Source organism: Vulpes lagopus, chromosome 11, assembly GCF_018345385.1.
Source record: "Vulpes lagopus strain Blue_001 chromosome 11, ASM1834538v1, whole genome shotgun sequence".
In the NCBI taxonomy this organism is placed as follows: domain Eukaryota; kingdom Metazoa; phylum Chordata; class Mammalia; order Carnivora; family Canidae; genus Vulpes; species Vulpes lagopus.
In genome coordinates this window covers 37,744,913-37,758,228 of record NC_054834.1, presented here as the reverse complement: position 1 = coordinate 37,758,228, position 13,316 = coordinate 37,744,913, and the positions used below count along the sequence as shown (strand labels likewise).

At 37.4% G+C, this 13,316-nt stretch overlaps 1 protein-coding gene across 1 annotated transcript in view; it reads right to left on the bottom strand.

The window, feature by feature from the left end:
• The window catches only part of USH2A (usherin), a 689,554-nt gene that overhangs the window by 480,613 nt on the left and 195,625 nt on the right, over positions 1–13,316 (bottom strand). The window contains exon 20 of the mRNA XM_041722698.1: positions 10,539–10,769. Coding sequence (XP_041578632.1) covers positions 10,539–10,769 — 231 coding nt within the window. The remainder of the gene's footprint in view (positions 1–10,538; positions 10,770–13,316) is intronic.

Sequence of the window (13,316 nt, the reverse complement as noted above, 5' to 3'; positions counted from 1 at the left end):
CACATCGGGCTCCCTGTGGGGAGCCTGATTCTCCCTCTGCCTGTGTCTCTGCCTCTGTCTCTGTGTCTCTCATGAAGAAATAAATTTAATCGTTTTTTAAAGTCTCATTTTGAAAATTATTGATAATCTTGAAGAAAGCATTTACAATGAAGAAGTGGGAGAAACAAATACAAGTGACAGATTGTAGTGAGGAAATGGACACACAGAGCATCTTAGTTTTTAAGAAGATTGGATTATGAAGAAAAGAGAAGAAATAGAATTAGATCCACAAGTGCGTGTTAAAACATAAAGGTAACCACTAGACATGCAGAAATGACATGCAGAGTGTCTAAGTCTCTAGAGAAAGAAGAAAGGCTGCTAAAAACACCAAGGTCAGAAGTTCATAGATTGAATAAAATGAAGTGACTTATCAGATAAATGTAGTAGAGAGAAGTAATAAAGGAGTATCATCAAGATTTACGTGGTTTAGGCACATAAAATATATGTATGTATGAGTGGAAAGACACGTAATGTGAAATCCTGAATTTAAAAAAAAAACGTGAGCCATAAAGGCATGTATAACAATGGCCACAAAGATATTGTGTTCTAATCCCTTACAGTGATTCCTTTACTAAAACCTTGCAATAATCCATTTTACAGATGAAGACACTGAGCTACAGGGCTGAGAAGTGAGTCATGCCAAGTTGCACACAGCTTGTTGGGGAGCCAGATTTTAAGTGTGGGGAGTCTGACTCCAGAACCTGCACTCCTCACGCTGCTTACATTGCTGGACTGGAATAGCAACATCAATATGTCCATTGCCCTTGAAATAGAATTCAATCAGTTTGATGCTGTTAATCCATCCATAGCATTGATCACTGTTGTTTATAAAGCACTTTCAAGATTAAAAGTGCTTTTTATTATACTATATATGTTTATTATGACTGTCATCTTAAACCTATTGCAATAAGCTGTAATGATATGTATAGGTAAAAGTGTCAAAATATTAATTAACCTCAAAATTTAATAAGCCTAAGGAGATCCTGTATCCAAAATATGTGCAACACCTATTTTCCAACAACACAACGCGAGAGCTATAGGGCAGAGAACAATGCCTGATATAGCACTTCAGGTATAACAACCGATGCAGAAGGAACTCCACCATCAACTAAGGACCATTAATAACAATTTCTTCTTGTCTCAAGTACTACATAGCTTAAAACATACTTTCTTAGGCATCTTAGGCCAATTGAGGCTAAACAAATTGAGCTATCACTCTAGGCTATCTCAACTTCCAACGAGGTAGCTTCTCAAAATTATGTAATACGTTCTAATGCACAGTGAATCTTACCGCTAAATCATTCTTATGGCTAAGCAATCTTTCTTACAGATTTTCCTTTTTCCATCTAACTCATTTAGCTAATTCTTTATTCAACAAACATTTATTGAACATCTGGTCCTCTGCTGTGCCAGGACAAATGTTGTTACAGAAGAAAACAGTCATAATTTCAGTCGGCTTGGGACCCAGGTAAGTGAGCAGGCAATTCTAATAGAGTGTGGTTGGGATTAAAATAGAGAAATTCACATTATCTGTGGTAGGATATAGGAGAGGCCCCTGATCTAGATTTGGCACCAGGGCAGAAGGGGAAGGCTGTTTGGAGGAACAGCTCCGCCGACACTTTAATAATGGGTAGGAGTTAGTCCAGTGAAAGGAAGAAGAAGCACTTGCAAGCACATTGCAGGCAAAGGCATGTGTCTATTCTAAGACCCAGGCATCTAAGACAGGGAAGCACATTCAAACAGCAGAGACTGAATAACAGTCATAGAGCTGGAGAGGAAACCAGGAGCTGGAGGGATGGAAAGATGAGGCTGGAAAGGTAAACAGAAAAGAGTTAATGCAGGGCATCTCGACACAAAACTACTGAAAGGTTTTAAGCAAGAGAACAGCAAGATAGATCAATCATTAGTTAGAAAAACAGCCCAGAATAGAGTGAAACATTGGTGTGGAGACCCACAACACAGACCCAGATTAAGGAGTAGCTGTAGGACTAGTAGACGGTTCCAAGAGATCTATCAGAGGAAGAATGGCCAGGGGAGGAACAACTGATGGAATGGAGTGAGAAATCATGTTCAAGAAACTTCCTAGGTTTCTATCTCAGGCAATTAGTAATATTCACTTTGGCAGACACAGCGGTAAGCACAGAAGAAGGAGCAGATTTCAAGGGAGAGAAATGAAGAGACGCAGAAGCCAAGAAAGAGACATCTGTATTCTTTTTCAAATTTCTGCCTTATGGGAGGGAGAATCATTATATCATTCATTCCCACAAACTTCCCACAAGTCGCTATTTTTCCTTTACAAAATTTTTCCCAGGACTTCCTTTGTTTGTGAGGATGACATGGCCACCATAGCCAGAGATGTCCCTCCTTTTTCTGCACTTAAGGTCAAAGGACTTCGAAACTGAGGCTTCTCCTCAGTCAAGAAAATGTATGTAACTGAATTTCTCTCTCTCTCTCTTTTTAAAAGATGTATTTATTTGAGAGACAGAGAGAGCATGTGTGAGTATAGTAGAGAAGGGGCAGGGTGAGACAGAGAGATAGAATCTCTCCTGCTGAGCTCCAAGTCCTACCTGGGGCTTGATCTCAAGACCTTGAGATCATGACCTGAGCTGAAATCAAGAGTCAGAGGCTTAACAGACGGAGCCACCCAAGCACCTCCTGAGTTTCCCTTCTTGAACCTCCAAACAAACACTGAGGGTGATGTATGTGATCTTTCTTCAATGTGTAGAACTTAAATATTTTTAAAATATTTTTATTTATTCATGAGAGACACACAGAGAGAGGCAGAGACACAGGCAGAGGGAGAAGCAGGCTCCTCACTGGGAGCCCGATGTGGGACTTGATCCCAGGACCCCGGGATCATGCACTGAGCCAAAGGCAGGCAGACGATCAACCACTGAGCCACCCAGGTGCCCCAATGTATAGAACTTAAATGTGGTCTGCATAATTTTCCCACACAAAGGAACTCCAGGTGCATGATTTCATAAGACATTTCTTCAGAATACTAGAACATAGTTTTGAAAGATATGGAATTTTGGTATTGATATTATTTGAATTCTGAGTAGAAACAAAATTAATCTATACTCTTCAATGGGTGTTATATTTATCCTAATAGATAGAACATAACGGCAAGTGTAGATCTTTAAATATCTTTAATTAATTTTTTCCAAAAAATATATACAAAATAATTCATTTTAATCAATTGTTCATAGGAGCTGGTTTCTCTATCATTGCTGACCATTAATGATTCTTTTTCTGCTCAAAGTTCCCCTTTTTACCCATTTAAGGATGAAAAGGAAACTAAAATTAATCTCTATTATGTTGATGCTGAATGTCATTAAGAGATGGAGAATTTTTTTTTTCTTTAGCAATGAAGCTTAGGGAAGCTTTTTAAATGGCTAACATATTGTAAGAAAAAGACATTGGACAATTTAAGTAGGTAAATGTGAGACCACGTAGAAAAGCTGGGGACATGGTGGACACAGTGTGTTTGAGAATGTGGTAGGAGGACGTGAGAACAAATATGCAATGTGTATATCAGGTGACAATACATTTTGGTGTGATTGTGACAGAGAAGGAAAGCTCAGATGCCTTACAGCTGATTAAAAGAATTATCAACTAATAGAAACATTTTGCCCCAAATGTAAATATTATTCTATCCCATTGGCATGGTCAATGCTGACTTGGCTTACTGACAACATAAGTCCCTGTTGGGAAAAACTAGGTGCTGTTTCAAGATATTTCCATTTACCAAGCATTACTATCTGTTTTGTTGTGTTAGTTCTCTCCTGCTTCTTTTATCTGAGCTACCTTGTACGCATCTTTAAGGTTCTTGGCATCAGGGCAGAAGAAAGAAAAATGAATTGTTAATGATGAAATTATATATTAATTTAAGGAACTAAGACTAGACACTTAACCAAACATAGGCAAACTACCAGCCTGATGTCTGTGTTTGTAAATAAAGTGTTTTTACAAAAAAAAAAAAAAAAAACACCAATCCAAACTAGGCTACCCTTATTTGTTTCCGTATCACCTATGCTGCTTTCACAGCACCACATCAGAACTGAGGAGCTAGGACAGAGACTCAAAGCTTGCAAAGTGGACAATATTTAACATCCGGACATTTACAGGAGAACTTTGTAACCTCCTACTCTAGACTGACACCGTAAAAATTAAAAGGCAGGGGGAGGGTTAGTCATGCAAAGAGAAACTTCAAATTTCATTCAATTTGACCACCTAAGCCAGACCACACTGGTGAAAGAAAAAGTCATGTGCTGAAAGGATTCTTTTGTGAAAACAGAGATAAAATTCAAAGTGAAACTGAACTTACTCCCAAACCAACCCTACCATTAACATTTCAAACCCAAGGCAACATTATGGAAACGGGCTTCAAAATGCGTCACTTTTTAAAAAGTTACAAGGGTTCAAACACATGCAGTCATCATAAATTGGCCTTTATGATGAATTTGGTCCCTTCCCATCCAACAATGTCATCTTTACACCTCTCCACTAAAGGGAGTAAGAACAAGACAGTTTTGACCCTTACTTCTTAATGTCCCTGGTCACTATGGGTTGGTCTGACTTCCGTGATTCTCAGAAGACAGGCATGTCGATCCTCATCTCTACCAGTCCATAAAGATACACTCAACCAGATTCATATTCTCCTCTGATTCTGTCAACCTGAAACACGCCAGGAGCCTCTTTATTCCCCAAGAGCCACTTCTCTACCTGTTCCTAAAGTCCAGTTGATACTCTTGCCTTTACTTTTCTGTATCATTACTGCCTGTTCATTCAACTGCTGAGGCCATAAAGTCAACTCACGTATTTGCTTTTCAACAGCTATGCCTAACATCTAACATCAAAGGTAAAATAAAACTTGTGGTTTAAATCTGCCTGGAAGGACTTGGCATTTCACTTATTTTGTTTTGTTTTTTGTTGTTATTGTTTTTGTTGGTTGGGTGATTGGTTGGTTGGTTGGTTGGTTAGTTGGTTGGTTTTTTAAGCACTTTCTAGACAAACTACTTGCTCCCAGGTAGAGGACAACAAATACTAGGTACCAAGGGTGTTGAAGGTCAGAATTAATATGCTTTTACTAATTAGTCTATCTGAAGTTTGCCCTCCTTGCAGCTTCCCCACAACTTATAATCAGCTTTCCTTTAAAGAAGTGTTTAAACGTCCCTGCCCACGAAAAATAATAAGTAATAATAAAGCATGTATACATCATAGAGTAAAAAATATATAAAATATATGCTCTTAAGGAATATTGATTCAGGGAGCTGCATTTTGCTTTTCATAGATCAGTAATTAATTGTATTTCTGTTTCCTAAAGCATTCTAGTTCAGTAATTTTGGGGAAGGCAAATACTAGGAGACAAAAATGTATGACAATCATTTAGTGTCCTTGAACAGCATTATTATGAAGAAAGTGTACAGAGTTCTCATCTGCAAGATATTCAACATCAGTAATCACATTTCTCGTGAAGACAAATAAAAGGGAATTACATCCAGGTGCACATGTATGCTCATCTCCCCAGTGGTTTGCTACAAAGATCTCCCCAAAGGCAGTTCCTGATTTCTGGGCAGGGTCACCAGTAAAAGCAGTTTAAAAGGCTGGTGTGATTGGCATCTGGATACTACAATAGTCAAATCTTCCCCCAAATGATCATGGACCTGTTTTCGCTAATAGGAAGAAAAAGTGACAAGGAGAGAGAGGGTCACCTTTGGAATGCCAATCTGAGCAGTAGTTTAGTTTGCTGTTTTTACCAGCTTCCTTTTGGATGACTAGCATTACATGGAAGGGACTAAATTCTTTGTGCAAATCAAGTGGATTTACTCTGCATTCCTGAAAAAAATAAGAGCATTTTTTTTTTCCTCTGAAGATACAGCGATCACCCCGTCCAGCTGCAGAAGGGAATGTTCTATTTGCTACTCTTGTTCTGGAAGGAGAAAGCACTGTTAACCCCATGTGGCCAGAAGAATATCTTACCATGACTGTTTATATGATTTTCTAGTTACAATATTATGAACTTCTAGTGAATTTTTTGCTTCTTTGTATGCTCCAACATAACCCAAGAATTGAATATCCTTTTCTATATTGAGTATTTCTTTCCACGTCATTTCAATTATCTCTATGAATTAACAGATCCCCTCAAATTAACAGAGAAAAATAAGTTTATGTTAATCTACAATTATAAACATATTATATGAAAAAATAATGACTGAACAATTTACTTGAAAATTCAGTTATTTTTAAACTCACAGCAATAACCTCTATTTTGAATTTTTGAAGCTACATAAATATGCAATGTTCATTGATTTGGAATTTTATAAGTTAGAGGCATCTAGCACAATCCTCAATTTAATAGATGAGCATGATTAGATCCATATAAAAAATCATTTATCCAATGTTTCAATACTAGTATATTAATTTAACCATTTTCAATAACAAAATTAAATAACACATTTTAATATAGAAACTGCATATTACTCATATCCTAAATAGAACATTTAGGTGCACACATCTTACATTATGTGTAACAGCAGATGAGTTAGGAGAATATTGGTTTTATAAATTTCAGAAGACTCTTAGAAAAGCTCCTGTCTCATAGTAAACAACAAACATTTGTTAAATGACTATCAGTTAATAGCTAAAGTTTAATGACTTCTAAGTAATCTGTGTGGCAGACACTGCAGAGTTCAGTGGGTGAGCTATTGCCTTTCATCCTCATCCACTTCTAGATATGAGTATTGTAAGCAGTATTATTATGCCAATTTTAAAGAAAAGGAAACAAAGGCACAAAAATAATTAAGTGGTTTGTTTAATGACATTTAGCTAATAAACAATGGGGCCTAGATCTGAGACTTATTAGTCTGCTCCCTAAGCACTGACTCGTAATCATACAGAAGTGGGGAAGTTAATACTTGATCTTAAATTTATACTATGATGTAAATGACTGATAATATACCCTTCCTGAAGATTATTTTATAGAACACTTGTATCCAAGAGGAAAAGTGACCAAAAACAGAACCTAAAAAAGACAAAGCTGATTAATTTTTCTGCCCAGAAGTAAATTTTGATGAAGTTCATTTACGATAGAAAATATAATATTAAGCAACATGTTAGAACGTATACTCATATTTTTTAATTGTTTTCATTATATCATATGAGATAAAAACACTTAAAGCAAATATGGAAGAGGTGTGAGCCATTCAGAGATTCCCTTCTGGAACTGTAATACTGAGAGCATTTATTTATTTATTTATTTTTTAAATTTTTATTTATTTATGATAGTCACACAGAGAGAGAGAGAGAGGCAGAGACATAGGCAGAGGGAGAAGCAGGCTCCATGCACCGGGAGCCTGATGTGGGATTCAATCCCGGGTCTCCAGGATCGCGCCCTGGGCCAAAGGCAAGCGCCAAACCACTGCGCCACCCAGGGATCCCTACTGAGAGCATTTATACTGAGACTTGCAATACATTGTTAATGACTATGGAACATGCTATGAATGTATTTATAAGTCTTGTCATCAATGGGTGAAATCTGACTTATTTTATATATATATAACATATGTATGATAATATACATTACTATATATTTTGTCTTTGAATATTATTTGAAATCTCCATTCATATTTCAAGTTATTTTAGAGTTTGATATTTTAAAATGAACAATTCAAAATAAAAGCATTTTAGCTCTTAACAATTATTCACTCATTACATATAATTATTTGAGAGACTTCCAAAATTCGTTCTTTAAATTCACCTCAGAACATAAAAACTGCATAAATATATAGAAATGTGAGTTGATAGCACCACTTGACATACAGCATTTCAGCCCCATTTAAAATAATTTCATTCAGAGATCTAGCTTCTAGGAACATTCTGGAATCCATTGCTATGGAAAGAAAAGTGGTTTCTAAATGGCTTTTGGGTGCAAGTAAATAAAAAGGCCAACCCTATTTACTATTCATGCCCGAAAAGCCAACAACTGAAAAGAGAAATGCAAAAAAAAAAAAAAAAGAGTTTAGTAGTGTTGGGTAAGGAATATTTGAGTGATAAATACTTCCCTCCCATCCTCATTTATTACTTTTAGTACTTTTAGGTATTTCCTATTCTACAACTTCCAAAGAACTGTCCACGTAGTAATCTTCCCCCTCCATGGCAAAGCACCAGTGTTTGAATCAGAAGCTTCCAATTCGCGTTTCAACCCTGAACTTCAGTAGCTATGGTACCTCCATCTCATTTTCTCTATACTCGGAGGCTAAAAATTCCTACCTTCAGGCTTGAGGAAGGATTGGATAAGAGACTATTTAAATAAAACAAATAGAAGATGCTAATTATACACATACCTCTGTGTTTAGGAAAGACATAAGTTTCGAGAAAGCTGTTGCATTGGTTTTATAAACTGGCCCTAGCTTATTAATTGGGTAAACTTCATGTAACCATGGCTCAGCTCAATACAATTTTTCAACCAAACCTGCTAACTGACCCAAAGGGTCAAACCAATAATTTGACGTAGACCCGGTTTAAACATTAAAGAGAACCTTAAAAGTCAGACAAAGCTGCTAATAAAAAGGAGCTAGTAATGCCCCAGAACGTGCCTGAATGCAGAAGAACTTCTTATTCTCTGGGAATCACCAAACCTCCAGGGAGCAGTTCAAGCCAAAATTGTGATCTCCCCGCCTTGTCCTTCAAATGATGTGTACTCCAAACACATTTTCTGTGCAGCTGGAGGCTTTGTTATAGACAGAAGGATCCTGCTCAGTGAGGCCGGTGTTTACAGCCTAACTTTTTTAAAGAGGAATTTGGAAAACTTCCCAGACGCTACATCTGCCCCTAGCCCTTGCACCTCAGAGTATAAGGCCGGCTAGGGAGAGCGTGCAGACGACTAAATTTATTAACGGTGGACGGGCCACTCTATCTTTCACTGCAACAACAGTAGGTGATCCCATCAAAAATCTGTCTGCTGGCTAGCCAGCAAATCTGAGCTGACATGCTAGCAGCAGATATACTCAGCTGAATGGAAACGAGTGCTGTTTCCTCCAAGAAACACATCACAAGCCAAATGTTGGACCAGGTAGGCAATTTCTATTTCCATTTGTGAAAGGGCCTTTCAACTCTGTATCCGTAGGCTTTTTAACTTTCTTTTCCAGATCCCTATTTTTTTCTTTTCATTCCTTTCTTTGACATTTACGAATATTAAGCAGAAGTTGAACATTTTATGATTGCTCAATCGTTGAATTTCAATATTCCACAATGATTCTCAGGTACCAGGCCACTAGTTAAGCAGGCATTTGCCTCAATATATCTCTGCTGGGATATCATTCATGTTAAACATACATCAGCAGCCAGCCTCACTTAAAAGCAAACTATTTACTATTTTAAATAAAAATAAATAATATTAAATAAATAATATTTGAGCCATATTTTACAGCTCAAATTCCACCTCATGATCTGTCCTCAACATAGGCAACATTTAAAGACTACTTGCTCCAAAATGACTTTCTCCTGGATTAAATGAATACTGTTACGAGTTTACAGAATCATATGAACCTTATTCTCTGTAGATTTTTTAAAAGTTGGGAAAGTGAAGTATGCAACATAAATAGTTACAGTCTTCTGTAATTATAGTGAAATAGCGCTTTTAGAAACTCTAATTTGGAAAGGTAACAGGACTTCTGGAACATTGTAGGATCAGCAAGACCAGGAGCTGGGTGAGACAAATGAGGCAGGATTACAGAGCCCCGCAAGTGAGGGATGAAGCTTACCTTCATTTAAAATTTTAGCATCTTATCGGGAATATTTTGGCATTGATTTTCATTTAAAAAATATTGTATGAAAATATTATTTTTGTTGACTCCTGAGGGAATTTTTTATGCCTTAACATTTTGTTCACAAAGCAAGTGCCTCACTTACCCATAGTGCTAACATATCCATAGAACGTATGCTTCCCCAAAATTAGTTTCTCCCATAATGCTCTCCAAAAAACCTACTGATGGTATAATGCTTAAAAAAAGTGGCAAATAAAAATTAGGCATATCAAGCTAAGCAAAGTCAAATAGCTTTCTTATAATTGCTTTTAGGGGTTTTAATAACTCAATATGTATTGAGAATCTCTAACAGCATGGAGCATTTCTCAAACTCACCCATCCATAGAACTCTTCTTTTTTTTGTAGACCGTGTAAAGTTGTCTGAGGAACACATTCTGGTAAATGGTGTCTGAGAGCCGTTTCTAGCACATACTTTGATCAAATAAGGCTACCGTCCCACATATATATTTCTCTTCCCTTTACTTACCCACATCCCCCCACACAGAATACTAAAAAGATGGACAAGTTGACACAAGATGAAGTTATAAATTAGTATTTATATGAATTAGTATTTCTGAATTAGTATTTCTATGGAGAGGTATAGTAAAAACTGAGTGTGAAAAAATATCAAGATAGTAAGAAACATCTTGGAGCTTAGTGCCTCTGCAATAGAGTGATGTCAAAAACACTCACCAGTAAAGTCCGTATTGACTGGGTGTGTGGAGCTGGGAAATTTATAATATCCATTTCCTGTGAAACGAGTTCCTTTCATCATTACGGCTGTGGGAGCTGAGAGAGATGACTCTCTCCTCTCCAGCTGATACATGGGAGAGGGTCCATTGAGTTCTTCCGGTGCGAGCCATCTAACACGGATGGTTGTGCTGTTGATTCTTTCCACCATGGGAGGCCTCAGTTGGGTTGGTGCTAAATGTCAAAAGACACTTGTTACATTCGAGAACTTAGCTTCTGTCTCTAGACACAGATATTTCAACACATGTACACATGTACTTGTGTACATCACACTCAAGATCAACTTGATTGTGGTCTCAAGAATTTACATGGCTCCATGAACTGAAGACACAAGACAGCGTTTATCTTAAATGTGACCAAACACCATTTAAATGACTAACAAATAGTTATCATAAAGCTTTTAGGATTAAATAAAATTTCCTCTTGTAGATAATTTCTCTATTCTTTCTCATTCAGGAAAAGATATTACATATTACCCTCTGTTGGTGTTTCACCTCGATTCCTTTTACCAACCTGGTACCATAATGGTGCAATGATCCTGTTTGTCTCTAATTGGCTCGTGATTGCCCCCTTTTCTGGAGAAATTCCCTTGCCTGAGTGGAAACTACCTCACCCAGAAGCCACCAGATCCCTCATGAAAACTGCAGCCTGTGACTACCCATGCCCACCGCCAGTGGGTACTGATCACAAATGGTAGAGCCCCTCATCTTAACATCACTTCAAGTTATGGCTGCAATTCACAGATCCAAGGAAGTAAAGGAAATCATTAAAATGGGCTAGTTCATGGGACAAGAGGGCATGCGGGGTTCAAGAAGAACCTGGCCAGGTGAATAGTCACTAATTCATACCAGCCAATGGATAATGCAGGAACGATGACCCAAAGTTGCCAAATCTTTTACATCATTAAAGATAGTCATTTTATGTGTAGTTTTACTGATTTTTAAAGCTTAGCAACTAAAGGAAAACAAATAAGCAAAACCACTCTGAAAGCCAAGTAGAGCATCCACATGAGGAAAAGGAGCCTGTGAGCTCAGGGGTTTATGAACTCTGGTTCAGGTTCCATAGACTCGGGGCAGCCCTGTGGGTCCTGAAATGACAATACCAACAGGGCCTATGCCTAGCTGCAGGGAATGCCCTGTGCCCATGCATACACTGAGGCCTTGGCATGTTTCGAGGTCCTGGGACACTGGCAATTCTCTGGAGGCTCCTGGGAAACTCCAGGAATGAGTAACAGAGATAGAGACTTTTCCCTACAATCTACTAGAAAGGGGATAAGGGTAACCACTGAGTTAATAAAAATAAAGTTTTCATTTGATTTTTTCTTCTTTTATTTTTATTTAAATTCAATTTAGTTAACATATAGCATATTATTAGTTTCCAGGGTAGACTTTAGCATATAGCATATACTGGGTGTTGCATATAACACCCAGTACTTGTTACATTGAGTACGCTTCTGAGTTTTCTTCTTTAAACAGTTGAGTGTATAGGCTGAGATTCATCCCCACCCAAAGTGGGTTGGCTGGATTTGAGTGGCACAAGCAAAGAAAGGAACAAATATCATTATCACCAAGCTGACTGTTTAAGGATTTAAACTAAAGCCATGTTAACATAGCCTTCTGCATACACAGAGTCTTTGCCTATTTCAATAAACATAAATTAAAATGATAGGAATACAAGAATTGATATCCTTAAACCATGAAAGACAATTCACCTTAAAACAGCTTATAACAAGTACTATTTGTTACTCTCTAGAAAGCTGGCCAGCTTTCCAAAGGGAAATAATTAACTGTGATTCTATTTTAACTTTGCATGAAGAAGAGGGCACTGAGCAATGTGTTCATCAACTTACAAAGATAATTAACAATTCTGTTCATCTTCTGCTATTGCAAACCATGTGATGTTTTTATTTCTAGATATGTATAAATCTGTAAATTTTATGCATGATTTCCTTTAGCATTCCTTGCCAAAAATTAGTAAATGGTGAGTTCTCAAAGATTTCACTCTACAAGCTTTGCTCCATCTTCGAAATAGTCCAACACAAAATAAAAAGCTAATCATCTAGAGAATTCTTTCCCCCTGAAGTTTCTCTTCATTGTTTGGAATTCCATTCTTGTATTAAAATTTTAGCAGGCTCTTATGGATTATGAGCTTAACCGGGGAAGAAGGATTGTCAAATATTTTTGAGTCCTGGGTTCAGGGAAGCAATGGGGGAGGACGAATTACATAATTTTTATTATTTATCTAAAATTTGCTGTTTAAGAGAAGCACCTGGTGGCTCAGTCAGTTGAGGATCTAACACTTGATTTCAACTGAGGTCATGATCTCAGGCTTGTGAGATGGAGCCCCAAGTTGGGCTCCACAGACCATGGGGAGTCGGCTTAAGATGCTCTCTCTTCCTCTCCCTCTGTCCCTCCTTCTTGCTCTTTCTCTCTCTCAAATACATAAATGAATCTTTAAAATAAATAAATAAGGGACACCTGGGTGGCTCAGCATTGAGTGTCTACCTTCAGCTCAGGGCATGATCCCTGGTCCTAGGATCAAGTCCCACATCAGGCTTCCTGCAGGAACCCTGCTTCTCCCTCTACATATGTCTCTGCCTCTCTCTCTCTGTGTCTCTCATGAATAAATAAGTAAAATCTTAAAAAGTCATAATCAAATGAATTAATAAATAAATGCACAAAAGACGAATTTTGAACTATTTTGTTATATTTTCTGCATCCC